General features: G+C 58.0%; 1 protein-coding gene across 1 annotated transcript; it reads left to right on the plus strand.

Annotated features, from left to right (window-relative positions):
• The first annotated feature begins 673 nt into the window (after nucleotides 1-673).
• On the plus strand, nucleotides 674-5,397 carry EN1 (engrailed homeobox 1). Its single transcript, XM_080599174.1, has 2 exons — nucleotides 674-2,189; nucleotides 4,575-5,397. The coding sequence occupies exons 1-2, from the start codon at nucleotides 1,478-1,480 to the stop codon at nucleotides 4,889-4,891; spliced, it is 1,029 nt and encodes a 342-aa protein (XP_080455300.1). The 5' UTR covers nucleotides 674-1,477; the 3' UTR covers nucleotides 4,892-5,397.
• Nucleotides 5,398-15,769: the final 10,372 nt, after the last annotated feature.

The following is a 15,769-nucleotide window of genomic DNA, read 5'->3' on the forward strand; positions in this document are numbered from 1 at the left end:
ATTATTTTATTCCTCTTTCTCCCCCCCTATATTACTTTTTGGAAACCTGCAACAGTCGTGAAAAAAGTGCCCGGCCCTCCCCACCCTGCAAAACCCTTACGTTTCCCTTCTGCCCCAGCACACTCCCCCAGGTGCTGGGGAGAACAAAATACCGGGTGGAAAAAAAAAAAAAAAAAAAAAAGCAAAAAACCCACCAAACCGAACCCAAACAAACAAGCAAACATTAGAAAGCAGGCGAGGCAACGCGATCCGGAGTCAGCTGCAAGCTGGCGGCTGCTCTGCTTCTTCTTCCGAAATAATAAGAATAAAGAAACAGCCCAGCCCGGCGGCTGCCAGCCCGGCTCAGCGCCGCGGCGATTACCAGTATTTAGTGTTATTTTCATTTTAATTCCTCCAGAAAAAAAAAAAAAAAAAGAAAGAAAAAAAAAAAGTTTCCACTCCGGGCTGCCCCCACCTCCCCTAAGCGAGAAATAAAAATAAAAATGAACAGGAGGAGGATGAGCGCCGCGGATTATTTTTGGGGTGGTGGTGGTGGGGGGGTGTTGTTATTATGGGGTGTGCGAGCGAAGGGGCAGAAGAGGCGCTCATCCCAGAGGGGTTGAAGTTGTGGGGGGGGGGGTTAACGGGGTGGGGGGGGTGTCCCTAAATACGCGTGGAGCCCGGGCGCCCCCGCCCCGTCGCGGCGCGGCTCCGGGGCGGGGGGGGGGGGGGGGCGGCGTTGGCGGCGGAGCGCCATTGGCCGCCCCCACGTGCGGGGCCGCCTCACGTGCTTCCGGTGCGAGCCCAAAAAGTGGGGCCGAGGGATTTTTTAGGGAGAGTTTCTTGCAAAGACCGGAGCTGTCAGAGATTTGCCTTTTTATTTTGGGGCCAAAAAAAAAAAAAAAAATTAAGGGGGGAAAAAAAAAAAAAGAAAAACCGGCCCCCCCCCCCCCCCCCCCCTCCTCCCGGAGCCCGAGCACGCTGGCGGGGAAGGGCTCGGGCAGAGCGCGGCGGACACCGGGGCAGCGCGGAGCCGCCGCGGGGAGATGGGCAGATTTTGAGTCCTTTTTTATTTTATTTATTAATTTTTTTTTTTTTCGGGGGGCGGGTTTTTGGGGGGCCGCTGTGTGGCTGCACGCGGTTTTGGTGCTTTTTTTTTTTTTTTTTTTTTTTTTTTGGTGATGGAAATATAAGCTGATCGGGAGAAACGGGGGAAGAAGCCCTCGAGTGGCTCTCCCGGTTTTGGATCCATCCGTGCGAGGGGGAGAAAAAAAAAAAAATCTCAGCTCCAGCCCAACAAGTGGATTTTATTCTTTTTTTTTTTCTCTCTTTTATTTTTTTTTTATTTTTGCCTTCTTTTTTTTTTTTTTTTGAAATTTAAAAAATTTTTTTCCCCACCCCACCACCCACCCGCGAAGTGGGGTGGGCGTAAAGCGGGTGGGTGGGGGGGAGGGTGGGGGGGGCAAAAAGGCGGCGAGCTCCGTGGCGGGGGCTGAGGATGGAAGAGCCGCCGGAGGGGCACGGCCACCGAGAATCGGCGCCGCCCGGCCCGGCGAGCAGCGGCAGCGGCAGCGATGGCGAGAGCTTGCCCGTGTCCCCCAGCCCCGCGCCCGCCTCCCCCGCCGCCCCCTGCCCCTTGCCCCTTCCCCGCCGCCGCCCCCCGCCGCCTCCCCCGCCGCCCCCTCAGCGCACCACCAACTTTTTCATCGACAACATCCTGAGGCCGGACTTCGGCTGCAAGAAGGAGCCTCCCGCTCCGACCGGCGGCTGCGGCGGCGGCGGCGGCGGCGGAGGAGGAGGAGGAGGAGGAGGAAGCAGCAGCAGCAGCAGCCGGGAGCGGGATGGAGACCGAGGGCAGAGCTCAGGTAGAGAAAACATCAACCCGCTGCTGGCCCGGCCGCCCAACCCGCCGGCCCTCCTGTGCCCGGACTCGAACTGCGGGCCCGACGGCTCCCCGGCCGCGCCGCCCGCCGCCGCCGCCGCCTCCAAAGCCAGCCCCGGCGCGGCGGGGGTGGCGGCGTCGGGGGCGGCCAAGCCCCCCGGCGAAGGGGGCGACACTCACCCGGCCAAGTACGGGGAGCACGGCAGCCCCGCCATCCTCCTCATGGGCTCTAATAATGGAGGACCTGTTATAAAGCCCGACTCGCAACAGCCGCTGGTGTGGCCTGCCTGGGTCTACTGCACTAGGTATTCAGACAGACCGTCCTCGGGTAAGGAAGCGCGGAGCATCTGGGAGCTGTTAAAATCGTGACAAGGTCGCTCCCCCCCCTTCTCCTTCCCCTGTCCCCCCCCCCCCCCCCCTCCTCCCCTTTGCTTTGGCTTCCAGCCTGCTGAGGACCTCGCGTGGGGCGGCGCGGGGGGGGGGGGGGGGGGGGGGTCCTGGGTCACCCGGGGCGAGAGGAAACGCGTCCCCGTCCCCCCCCCCCCCCCCTTCTCCCCCCTCCCCAAAACCCCCTCCGCCTTCCTATTCCGAGTCGCCGAATTTGAATGCGACGCCGGGCCCCGATTCGGCCGCATTCAGATGCGGAGAGGGGCTGCGAGCCCCCGCCCGTGCCCCCGGCCGCCCCCCCCCCGCCCCCCCCCTCCCGCTGCAGCCCGGGGGGGGGCCGCACCGCGGCGGCGCTGGGCCGGGAGCGCTGCGGGGAAAAGGGGAAAAAAAAAAAAAAAAAAGGCAGCGGATTTGGCTTCTCGCTTGTTTTGTTCTCCCCCCCCCCCCACCCAAACACACCCCGGTTTTATTTCCCCGGTGCCGGTGGCCGCGGAGGGGCGGCTGGGTGGCGGGGGGGGGGGGGGGCTGGCAGAGCCACATGTTGAGCGGCTGCTGGAGGTGCAGGGGGGGGGGTTATGGGGGGGGGGGGGGAGAGGAAAAGGGGCTTCGGGCAGGTCGCCGAGGGGCTGCTTCTCGGGGCCTTCGGCCTCCATAGGCCGCGGGGGCCGCTGCTCCCTGCCCGCTGCCGGGAGGGGCCGAGGCTCGGCCCGGGGAGGGGGCTCCCGGCCGGGCACCCCCTGCGAGCCCCGTCCCCTTGGCGCGACCCCGCAGCCCCTCGTTTTGTCCCCGCTGGTCACTGTTTTCCACTGTCAGGTTTTTTTAGTTTTATTTTTTAAAGCGAGGGGAGAGGAGAGGGGGTGCCCCCCAGTCACACCCCAGGCCAGCAGCCCGGGACCCTCCAGCGCGGGTCGGGACCGGGACCGGGACCGGGATTGGGACCGACCAGGACAGGGATTGGGACCGGGACCGGGACCGGGTCCGGGACCGGGACCGGGTCCAGGACCGGGACCGGGGCCGGTTCCTCTTCCCAGGCCCGGGCAATGCGGGGCCGGGGGACCCGGGAAAAGCGGCGGTGCCCGGCGCGGTGCTCCCGGGGCCGGCGGGCAGCGCTCCGCTCCCGGCCGAGCCACCTCCATCCCCCGTTATTGACACGTCCAGCGACTCGCAGCTCGGAAAAGCCCTTTTGATTGACTCCGCTGATTGATGGAGTGATAGAGCTGTCAGGCTGCCCTCGCCGCCGGCCGGCCCGGCCACGGCTGCTGCGTTATTACCGCTTCCCAGGCCCGCCGGGCGCCAGGCATCTCGCATTGCGCCTTTATTTCCTTCCCTCCCCTTTCTTCGGGCAGAGGGGTATTTTTGCACGTCGTCCCTTAAGCCCCCAGCTCATCCCCCGGCTGCTCGGCCCGGCCCGGCTCGGCTCGGCCCGGCCGCGCTCTTTGTTGTGCTCGGAAGCCGGCCCCGGCCGCCGCGGGGCTTCTCCCGGCCCCGGGGACGAGCGGGCTGAAGGGGCCGGGGACTGCGACCCCCGCTGCAAGGTGCCGGCCTCGTTCCCCCCTCCCCAGAGCTGCCGGGCCCCGGCCCGCTCCCCGCCGAGCCGGGGCAAAGCCGGGCTGAACCGGGACAAGAGCTTTCGGCCTACTCGGAGGCCTCGCCGGGCTCCGGCTGCTGCAGCCGGCTGGGGGCTGCGGGCCCGGCAGCTGTCAGGGGATTTTCGCAGCCCCCATCCTCCAGGGCCGCCTTCCCTCTCCGCTCCCGGGACTGCCGGTGCTCGGGGCCGGGATGCTGGCACGGCACGGCTCGGCACGGCACGGCTCCCGGCCCCAGCGCGGCCCGCGGGATGGGGCTGCGAAGGAACCCCCTTAGGGTTTGGGTGTCCGGGGGTCGCGGCGGGCAGGGCCGGCGAGCTGGCGGCGTGCGGGGCCCGCCGGGGCCGGCCAAACACCGGAGCCCCGGGCGACCCCCGGCTGCTGCCGGGGCTGGCCGCGGGGACCCCGGCCCCGGGACGGCGGCCGCCCCCCGGAGCCCCGGAGCCCCCCCGTCGGGGCGGGCAGAGCGGCGCCCCGACGGGCCCGGGGCGGGGGGCTAGCAGGCGGCTCTCCCCCCCTCGCCCCCTGCCCGTTGCAGGAGACGGGCGCGTTTCCCCGGGCCTCCCCGCTCCTCCTCTCCCTTTCTTCCCCTTGGCGGGGCCGGGGCGGCGGGGCCGGGCCGGGGGTGCCGGCGCGGTTCCCCCCCGTCGGCCATTTTCCGTCGGGCGGCGGGGCGGGGGCGGCGGGCGGCGGGCGGCGGCGGGGCCCTGCCCAGCGGCGTGTGTGTGCCCTGCCCGCAGGCCCCCGCACCAGGAAGCTGAAGAAGAAGAAGACGGAGAAGGAGGACAAGCGGCCGCGGACGGCGTTCACGGCCGAGCAGCTGCAGCGGCTGAAGGCGGAGTTCCAGGCCAACCGGTACATCACGGAGCAGCGGCGGCAGAGCCTGGCCCAGGAGCTGAGCCTCAACGAGTCCCAGATCAAGATCTGGTTCCAGAACAAGCGCGCCAAGATCAAGAAGGCGACGGGCATCAAGAACGGGCTGGCGCTGCACCTCATGGCCCAGGGACTCTACAACCACTCCACCACCACCGTGCAGGACAAAGAGGAGAGCGAGTGAGGACAGCCCTAGCCACGGACAGGTGCTATTTAAAAGCAGATCTATTGTCTATCCATAGTATAAGGACTCCACTTAAGAAAAAAAAATATGAACGCTTACAAAAAAATTATCTCTATATAGCCAAACAGCATATGACCTTGTATATATTTAATTTCAGGTAAGAAATATGTGTAGCGATCTCTATTTGCTGGACAGTTTCTCTCTCCCCTTCTCTCTCTCTCTTCCTCTCTTTTGTTCGTTTGTTCGTTTTGTTTGCTTTCCTTTTTTCTTTTCCGATGTCCGTTGCTCTTGCTTTACAGTAAATGTCCGACTTTCCTGATCTTTCGTTCGATCTTATTTTTTTTGTGTGTGTGTGAATTTCTGTCTCTCTTTTTATTTTTTTTCCCGAGGAAAAAACAAAATAAAAATCTGATCCACAGACTGCGAGACTGAACCCGCCGCTACAAGCCAAAGATTTTATTATGTTCAGAAATCTGTAGTCTGAAATAAAGTGTAGACTGTGTTCAGGATCCAGGCTGGCTGTAATTCTTTATTTTAGTGTACGGATGTTTGTGTGTATATATATATATATATACAGATAAAATAAATATATATGTACATACACAGTACGCTGCGTATATGGTGCCATTTCGGTGGCGTAATTAGTTTTTGTTTTCGATGGATCAGTGCAGCAATTTTTAAACCGGTCGTCCCCTTTTTTAAACCCTTCCGAGACCTTCGATATTCCCCCCCCCCCTTTTTTTTCCTACCTTTTTTATTTTTATTTTTTAAAATCTCTTTGGTTATTTCGGTCGCGCCTCGCCTCCCGCGTCTCCCTTTTCACCAAGAAATCCTCCCCCCTCCCCACCCCCCCGCGGTGTGATATACGCGGCAATATATCGCCAGCCCCTGCGGGAAAACGCCTGGAAGCCGGGCGGCCGTTCCGCTCTCGGGGATGTGCTGAGGAGGGAGCTGCGTGACACCTCCTCTGCTCCCATCTTGAATTTCCACCGCGGAGCCTTCCCCGGGCACAGCGGGGAGGCCGGAGGCCGGGCACGGCTCCCGAGGCCGCTCCCGGCTCCCTGCCCCTGCCTCCCCTCGGCCGCTGGGGGCCGGGGGGGGGCGATGCCGGTGTCTTTAAGGTGCCCCGCCGACCCCCCCCCACCGGCTCCTCTCCGGCGCCCGGCCCCGTTTCGCTTCGGCTTCTCGCCGGGCTCCGGCGGGCCGAGGCCGGGCCGTGCCTCCGCGCCCGCCGCTTTGTCCTCGGCCGTCGAGGGTCGGCCTCGGCCCCCCGCGAGGTCGCGGCTGGCCAAGGGGGGCTCTCGGCGTCCGCTCCCCGCGGCCGGCACCGGGCGAGGCCTCCGCGGTGCCGAGCGGTGGGGCAGACGGAGCCGCGACACCCGACGGGGCTGCCTGTCGGCTCGTCGTGGCGCCTCTCTTTCTTTTCGCCCCTCTGGAGCCCTCCCCCGAGGCCCGGGGAAATGGGGAGAGCTGGAGTCAGGGCTAGAAGCCGAGGCCGGAGCCCCTCTCCCGCAGCCCCCCGACGGCCGGGGCCGGGGTGGGCGAGCGGCAGCGCCGGGCAGCTCCCGTCGGGTACGCGGCTCCCCCCGGCCTCGCTCCGTCGGAGGTTTCAGGGGTTTTCCGCCTAGGAGAGGGGAAGGGGAGCAGCAGGGCAGCGGAGAAGCTGCCTGTGAGATTTTTATTTGCTTTTTTTTCTTAAAAAAAAACCAGACTATTTCTGCTCAGCGCCGCCACCCCGCAGCCCGGCTGGAGGCGCGGGCCGGGGCTGCCCTGCCCGGAGGGAGCCCCCCGCCCTCCTCACCCGCACCCCCTGCTCCACCCCACGCTGCCCCACGGCATCTCCCCCCCCCACGGCATCTCCCCCCCCACGGCATCCCCCCCGACGGCACCCCCCCCCCCCCCAGCATCCCCCCCAGCCCCGCCCAGCCCCCTCCTCTGCCCGCCGAGGTCTCTCGGCAGGCCGGAGAGCCGGCAGGGCTCGGAGGCTGTAAAGAAACATCGTAGAGCGCCATCTAAAGTTCTTCGCTTCTTTCTCCCTCTCCCCTTTCCGTTGGAATCGAAACGTAAACTTAAAGCTTCTGCCCACAGGAAAAAAAAAAACAACCTCCTTCGACGTGCCAGTCCCACTGCCGGGCACGTCCAGGGGCAGGTGACCCTCGGCCCCCTCACTTGCTGCCGTCGGGGGGGGGGGACGCGGAGAGGCTGCGCCCCCCTCCCAGAGCCCGTTTAAATTCAGTTCGCTGCTTTTCTCGGCTCTGACCCCCGCCTCTCGCTACCCTGGAGCTGTAGAGGCGAAAATGTCATTTCTGCGGAAAATTGGGGCGATGACGCACCCGGGGGGGGCTCTGGAGTTGCGGCCTCCAGATGTTTGGGTGCAGCTCCTGGAGCCGGCCCCGCGTCGATTTCCGTGCTCAGCACCCATGGGTGACATTAAGGGTGGGGGGCCCCGGCCTCCCCCTGCCCCGCCGTCCCCCCCCCCCCCGGCCCGCTCCTACCTGCAGCCGGGGAAAGGCTCCGGGGTGCGGGGTCGGGCTCAGCAGAGCCGGACAAGGCAGGGATAAAGACGACGAGGGGAATATAGAGCAGATTAAAGGCAGCCTAAAGAGGATTATTTAAGCAAATCATGCTTTTTAATGTAATTATGCTTTTAGGATTTCTCTGCGAGCGTAGCCGGGCGGAGCGGACCAGGGGAACCGGGTGGCGTGGCCCTGGTCTGGCCTCAGTGGGGACAGGAGGCTCCGGGAGCGACCCCCGACCTCCTGGACAGGCAGCCACGGGGGGGTTGCTCCGGTGGGCAGCCGGGGGGGGTCGGGGGTGCCTTCCCTGCTGGGTAGGGGCCAGGGGCTGAGAGCAGGAACCACACTGCCCTTCCCGTCGGACAGGGAGCAGGTGTGCGGGCTGGGGGCTGGATGGGGCAGATGGGACGCCCTGCCCCGGGGAAACCCAAGCCTCACGTCGGGGAAAATACAAGCCCGGGCGGAAAAGCCCTGGAGGAAAAGCAGAATGTCCTTCCCGTCCTGCCGTCGGAAATTAGGGTCATTTCCCCCCTCCCCAACTCTGTGGAGCCGCGGTGGGGGTGTGACCGCAGCCAAATGGCCAGCAGACGCCCCCCCCCACCCCAACCACCTCCCTGCACATGGAGGGACCCCCAGAAGCTCGTTTCTCCCCGCTCCCAGGACCCCAGCCCACTCGGCCCCCTCCTGCCCCCCGGCTCCCCCCGCCCCAGCGCTTTGCATATGCAGATGAGACTCGGGGGGGGGGTGGGGGGGGCAGGCCACGCGTGGTCCCCCCCGTCGGTCCCCTCGGGCCGGGGCGCAGATCCCGCTGCCTCCTGTCACGGAGCTTGTTCCTTTGTGCCGCCTTTCGAGGAATCAAAGCGGACACGGTTGTGACACGTAGCCCGGCGGGTCAGAGGTCAGATTTCACAATCCCAATTACAATGATTTCTAATGATGTTTATCTTGAGGGCTCCGACGGCCGGGAGCTTTACAAGAGGGCTCCTCTTCCCCTCCCCTCTCTGCTTGGAGGGCCGTGGGTGCGGGGGGCCCCCGGCTCGGGCCCGTCGGGGGAGCGGCGCTGCCCGGGGCACCGACGGCGCGGGGCCGCGGGGAGGCTCGGGGGGCTCGGAGCTGCCCCCCCCGGCTCCCTCCACGCCTCCCCCGGGGGTCCCGAGGCCACGCCGGGATTAAGAGAGTGAATCCCACGGTGGTTTACAGGGAATATTAGCAAGCGCTGCTCCTCTCCCTCCCCGTCGAGTCAGGTCCGAGGCAGCGCTAACAAGTGCCTAAGCGGAGGTAGGAGCTCTGCCCGCCGAGCAGGCGCTGATATTTGTTTGTCTGGAGCCCTCGACGGCTTGGGGGTTGGGGGGGGTAAGGGGGGGCTGCAGGGGTCGGTGTCGCCCCCCCGAAGCCGCCCACGAGGTCTCGGGGAGCAGAGGCGGGGGGCTCCCGGCGGGGCGCTTGCCCCGGGGGGGGGGGGGGGGGTCCCGGAGCAGGGGGCACGGCCCGGAGCCTCCCCCGGGGCTCCGGCTTCGTATGGGTGAAACCGATTCGATTCGACTCGATTTTGCCTGACAAGAAATAAAGGCAGAGCTGCGGGGCGGTTTAAAACCACGACTCGAACGGTTTCCGAGTCAATGCAAAACCGTTTGGGAAAAGCTTTGCCAGATGGCGAAGGGCTGAAATTCGGGGAGAAGGGTTACAAGTGCCGAGCCGAGAAAAATAAATAAATTAAATCTGTAACTTTCCCGTGCTGGGAAGTTGGACACGGAGCATCCGAGCCGCCGTCTCGGGCTGGCTGTCGGACTGCAGCGCGTAAGGCGCGTCCTTGTGCTCCGTCCACACCAAATGGCTTCGAAACTGATTTAAAAGAGTGTGTGTAAACGAGGTGGTGCAGCAATTTCTTCCGGCTGAGTAAGTCGGTGAGGCAGGTTTGCTGGAAGCGGGAGTCATTTTCTCTGAGCTCTGACCTTTCCTGCACCAGGTGAGCAGCGAGGAACGAGGGGCCGAATAAAACTTTGGGAGCGGCGGGCGCAGCCCGGCCGTCGGGGCGGCGGGGGGGGGGGTACGGGGGGGGTACGGGTAAAGGGGACGGGACTGTCGAGCCGGGCCAAGCCGAGCCGGGCCAAGCCGAGCCGAGCCGAGCCGAGCCGGCTGGGCCCCGTGGCGGTGCCGGTGTCATCTGCCCGGCCCCATCGGTGCGGCCGGGGGGGCTCGGAGGGGACAGCCCGGGAAGGAGCCGCCGCGCCGGGGCGATGCCAGGGACATGGGCACATGGCGCATTTCGTGGTGGTTTATTTTTTTATTTTTTTTTCCCTTTCTCATCCTCGCTTGGGCTGTTTGGAGCCGCAGGGCTCGGGGGAAAGGCGGGGGTAAAGCCGCCCCGACGGCAGGGCGGGCGAGGATAGCAGCGTACAATAACGGGGCGCTTCTTTTTCCCTTTTTCTCCCCCCCTTCCTTTTTTTTTTTTTTTTAAATTTTTTTTTTGACCGCCAGATTTAAAAGACCTTCCTTTGCCCCCCCCCCCACCCGCCAGCGCTGGGCCTGGGGCTGGCGGGGAGCGGGGCTCGGTGACCCTGCCCGGTGTCGCCCCCCGGCAGCAACCCCAAAAGCAGAGGAGGGGGCGCACCTGCACGGCCTCCCCGGCTGCCCCCAGGGGCGGCTTAAACCCAGAAATCGGGAGTGAAGACAGCGAATGGGGTCTGTGCTGCAGTGGGTCCCCTCAGCTGTGAAGAGAGCATGGGAAGTAACTAATAATAACTTTAAGATCAGCCCTGTTGTTTTTTTCCTTTTTTTTTTTTTTTCCCCTACTTGCAGAGAACAATGCGTGCCTTATCTCCCTGAGAATAAATAAATCATAATTGCCCGACAGTTACCCATTACAATAAACTTGACCAGATCTTCCAACAATTAGTTACGCGTTCTCTCCGCTCTGGTAAAAGTCTTGTTAAATGTGATTAATGTTAAAATAAGCTACTCTTGAACGTACTTTCCAAGATCTTTATTGGAAAACTACGAGTACTTAACCCTCTTAAGGGGACGAATCCATAATGAAAGAGGATGGCTGTTAAAAGATAAGACTAGAGAAAGATAGCAGTGGATTTTTAGAAACACTAATTGGGTCGAGCCCCATTAAAGGGTGTTTTCCTGATGCCCAGTATAGCTTTTGTTTTGTTTTGTTTTGTTATTATTTCATTTAAACCTGTACATTTTTGACTCCAGGAGCTGCCTCCAGCAGCAGTTTTGCCTGCAGAAGGGCTGTCAGCTGAGGGCTTTCTGCCTAAAATTCAGTCTAGGAGCATCACACCTTGCATACTTTCTCCCAGGGGGTTCCTGCAGCAGCCCCTGGCCCCAGCTGAGGAGGTGCTTCCCGTGCGGCCAGGCTGGGGGCGAGCACTCTGCCCTTCAACCCTTAGGGGACAACATCAGGGTTTTTGGTGGAGGGGGGGAGCTAGATGTGGGGCTTGCTCCTGCCTCTTAGGCAGAGAGGGGGAGAAAAGAGCCTTGAAGCCTCCTGATTCCAGTGCCTCATCTGTCAGGTGCTGTTTCTCCCCACAAGAGCCCTGGGCCAACTTTGTGGCCAGGGACAGCCAAGGAAGCTGCCCCAAGACATGGAAGCGCAAGGTGAGAGCCAAGTAGGAGAAGGCTCAAGCACCAGCATGCAGGCAGTCCCAGGAGACATTCTTCTGGGTAGGAACTGGGTAGACCTTTTCACATCTGAGGACATTTAATTGGATTGGAAAAACAATCTTTTTAGTTGTTGTTCCCTGAGTTTTTCCTTGGGATCTTCCCATTCACATGTTCCTGGGCTACTGATCTGAGTATACCTGGTGGAAACCCTGGTCCTCCCCTGGGCAGACCAAGCAGAAGCTGCACTGAGGTCCCTCTCTGAAGGTGCTGTGAGTCAGGATCAGGCCCTGGAGTGGGCAGGGCGATTCCCATTCATGTCAGTGCAGAGCAGGGCACTGAGTTTTGCCTGAGCCGAGCAAGGCTCCTGGGCCACCTACACACCAGGGAGAGCAGCAGGAAAATCTTGCCCATTATCCAGCTACACCCATTACGAGGTGTGGGATCCCATGGTTGACATGGCCCAGGCGTGGGTATTTATAGGACCACATCATCCCCACCTATCTGTGCTACTGGGGGAGCTGCTGAGGCTCCGTGGCTGCGGCAAAGCAGGCAGGGAATCTCACAGGGCAGGGTCACAGCTTGGAGCAAGAGGGGAGCTGGATGTCAGCGCAGCAGCCTGGAGGTTTCACGTGCAGCCTTTTACTTCTGTAGGTCTTTTTACACGCAGAGACGTATACTTAAAGTGGATTTCTGGATTAATTTAAGGTTGTTTGGGGTTCTCTGCCTTAAGTAAAAACACACGAGGGCCGTGCTTTCTTGTGGAAATGGGCATAAATGTGGATCTGTTTCTGTAGCAGTGTAACATGCGGCTGAGTTTCCCCCAGAACATGTCTGTTATGGGATGCATCATATAACTACATACTGAGTCACATTTCAGAAACTGATCATGTCATCCAGAGATAATAATATCAGTTTGGGGGTTATTACAGGTTCTGTGATGTAGCTGTTTCGTATTTGACTTTTTAAAATATGTTCCACTTACTTGTAGACCACACAGGCTCTATGAAGGACACCTGGTATCTATTAGATCGTTTCAGTCCATGGAACAAAGCTCATCTGATACAACTAGAGAAGTTGGGAGTTTTGCCATTGATTTCAGTGGCAGAGGGTTGGGACTCAGAAGGCTGAGCTGTGAAAACACAGCACCATATGATTTTATTCACATCCAGCCTGTCAGGAGCAAAAACCCCCAGCCCCGAGGTCAGCGGAGTTGCACTGGGCTGAGGTGCACGCACGCACGGTCGCAGGCAGAGACAAAACTCACGTGCATGCAGATTTGCCAGCTTTCACCTGAGCTTTAATTTAAAAATGGGAATCAGCACCGCCTGAGCTGCAGCAATGGCTTAGTGGACTCAATATTGCCCTAGACGGGATAAAACAGCCTCTTGGCAAAAAAGTAAAGGCGCGTAGCAGTGCCAGCAGATAGCAAGGCACTGGTGCCTCGCACCTTTCTCTGTGTCCTGCTGCACGTTGTGCCTTTCCGTCTGTACAGGTGGGGGCACTGGCACTTGTCACCCCACCGGAGGCCATTTCGGAGCCCTGAGCCCTGTGTGCCATGAGAGGTGCAGGGCGCTCACTGAGGGGCAGCTCTAACTTGCCAGGGACTTGAGCAGCACAGATACATTTTTTTTTTTTTCCTGAAAAAAAGTAAATCCCAGAGTGCTATGGAAAGATTCAGGCTCCAGCGGGTCCCCTTTAACCCACTAATTCTGACCACTGCCCCCCAAATCCCGCACTGAATTGGTTTCAGAGTCGGTGTCCGAAATTGAGGGCTGGTTTCTAGTGATTTGGCACGGCTGGGCTGTGCTGGGCTATACTGGGCTGTGCCGGCCCCAGAGGAGACCCCGCAGCAGTGGCTCTGAGTAAAGCGGGAGCTCAGCACCCGTCCCGTGCTCCTGTCCTGCAAGGAGGTTATAGCTCTGCCATGGATTTGTGTGTTCAGATGTGTGTTACTCGCTATTGGGTTTCACTTCCATGAGCTTGAAAAGTTACTTGAAAGCTTTATTTTAAATTGCAGAAGCTTTCCACACTTCAAGCTCCTCGTTATATCTAATAAATTATTAAAAATGATTTATGAAAATGTGTATGTGACTGAACATGAACGACATCATTAGTGTTGTTGCTACGTATTAAGGGACAAATCCTGTTTTTTTTTTAATTATTATTATTTATTTTATTTTATTTTATTTTTTTAAGGACTCCTTATTAGGTTCTTCCTGCTTTAGCAAAGCCACTCTTACACCATTAGGATTTCTGAGAATCAAGCTTAACGTCTTTGTGTGTCTGGCAAAACCGTTCTTGAATTTTGTAGGAATTTTTCCTGTGCGAATCTGAAAGTAAATCAGGGCTTCAGAATCTGCTTCCAAGTGTTTCAAAAGATGCTTAGGCATTTATTTAATTTGGACAGAGTGAGCTTGCAAGGAGAGTTCAAGAACTAAAAATAAATACGGCTATTCCCTGTGCACAGAATCACAGAAGATGGACTTGCAGGCAACTCCTTGAGTCATCTGACCCAACCCTGTGCATCAAGCAGCATAAAGGTTGCACGAATCCAGCCCTACACTTCTCTGTCCTTATCTTATGCATCTCTAATGCTGGTGCTTTAATTATCTCAATGAGCAGTTACTGTGTTTGCCGGGAAAGCAGTGACCAACCCTACCGTTGCTGTTCTTTTTATATTCCTGTTTCTGCAAAGACTCTGTCATTTAAAATAAGATCCAGGAAAATGCTTGTGTGTTAAATTTCTGGTCAAACAAATAAATAAATAAATAGTGTATGAACCTCAGTGGCTGTTTGACCCAATAACTCTTTAATATTCAGTTAAATAACAGAGTTAACTTTGTACTAATTGGTGTCAGTGTTAAAGCATGCAATGAATGGCAAATATTTTAGAATAATTTCTGGGTAAACTAAGACAAGTACTAGAACAGATCTGCATATCAAATTTGTCACAAATCCCTCTCTGGAGCTGTATTTTGGGAGGGAGAATATCAGACTCATCCAATTTGAGCCTACACAAAAGTAGCAAACTGATCACAAATTCACGAAATTTATTAAATGCCACAGAGTAACCGAAATTATTATGTGAACATTTCAGACAGCCCTTGAAGGGAGAAAATCTGTAAAGCCAGAGATCAGAGCTGCACCAATTTTCAGAAATCCACAAGTCCTTGGAGTACAAAGCCATCAGCAGAGTCAGCCCAAATTCAGAATAACTCGAGCTCCTGCATTCCTGGCACACCACAACAAAAGACAATAAATTGAGTCAGGTTTTGTCCGGTCCAGTCAGCCCTCGCTGCTGTGCTGCTCAATGGTTTGCTTCACACGAATGCAGGACTGGACTCAATATGTGCCTGCTTTTTCTTTACTCTTCCCCTCCTTTTCTTTTAAAATGTCTGTAGGAGGAGAAGTCCCTCCACAGTTTTCAGGATCGGCCCCCGAACTGCACCTTTTGGTGTCTCTTTGCCATATTGCACGTTTTTGGCCATAAACACGTCCGAAGCACATTGAGGTTGTTAAGACCGGGGGTTTGCAATGTTATCGAAAGGGACATTGAGGAATAAAAGTTTTAAAACTTGGGGCCTGATCCTGACCGCATTGAACTCAATGGGAGCTGTGGCATAGGCTTTGGTGGGAGCAAGGGCTTGTACTGTATGTGCAGAAGCATTAAAGTTAAAAGCCAGCTGTTTAAAAGGCTGCATTGTTTCTTGCTTGTACCGATAGTTTCTCATGTAAAGTTCTATATATTCGTTCACAATAAATACATGAAACAGTTAATCCAATGCTATATTGTTTAGTGATATTTTACTTGCAAATGACCATCATTTCTTCTCTGCTCTGTTTGTTCTTCTGAATGTCTGTTTTATATTCTGGAAATGGAAGAGCTATTCTTTTAATGCCCATTTCTTTCTGATGATAATCGCTCTTTCTGGCAAACGCCGTGGCTCGCAGCTAGTCTATATTTTCGATCAGTAAATATTGAACCACAATGGCAAGGAAGGTCTGAGCTATGATACGGCTAAAACAAACAAATAAAAACCAGCCCACTTTGTTGTTGTTGTTGTTATATTTCTATTATTTTCTGGATGGCCACCCCTCCTCTAAGGTGGCTCTGAATTAGGTGTTTTCTCCTCCCAGAGGGGCCATCGGCTGGGTTGTTTTCCATGGGGGGACAGGTGCCTGGTGGATGATGCTCTGCCTGCTCGCTGCCCCATCTCTGGGTGGCACCCACGTGGCTGTGCATGGGGACAAGGGTGGGCACCCATGGGGTGATGCTGCACAGCACTGGTCCTACTGTGGCGTTTTGGGGCTGGAGGGAAGCCAGTGGCAGACCCCGCCGTGGGCTCAGTGTCGCGGTAATCCTCTTCTCCTGGCGCTGCCCAATCGCAACGACAACCACGGGGCCAAATCCCCAGCCCTCACCGAGGCAAGATGCCATTGACTTTAATGAGCGTTTGCAGGGAGATTTGGGGTAAGTCAATGTGGACTTTTGTCTGCGTGAGGACTGAAGGATTTGGCCTACGGTCTTTTACAGTATGAGGTTAATCAACATGCGGGAAATTCCCACACCCTGTAAAGGGCCCCTTTGTACCTCTGCTAGACACAAATCTCTGCTGAACCACCGGGCCCTCTGCTAAAAGGCTGCGGGCAGGAGATGAACCAAAGTAACACCAAGTCAGCTAACAGGATCTTCCCGGGAAAGTGTCAAAAAATGCTCCCACGAAAAAGAAACCTGGATCTTTCACTGGAG

The sequence above is a fragment of the Anser brachyrhynchus genome (genome assembly GCF_964034855.1).
Source record: "Anser brachyrhynchus genome assembly, chromosome: 7".
Classification (NCBI taxonomy): domain Eukaryota; kingdom Metazoa; phylum Chordata; class Aves; order Anseriformes; family Anatidae; genus Anser; species Anser brachyrhynchus.

Excerpts from the sequence above, each read along its gene's own strand:
- EN1 (XM_080599174.1), top strand. The coding sequence starts at position 1,478 with ATGGAAGAGCCGCCGGAGGGGCACGGCCACCGAGAATCGGCGCCGCCC. Across the intron at positions 2,190-4,574 it reads TTCAGACAGACCGTCCTCGG|GCCCCCGCACCAGGAAGCTG; the intron begins GTAAGGAAGCGC and ends CCCTGCCCGCAG.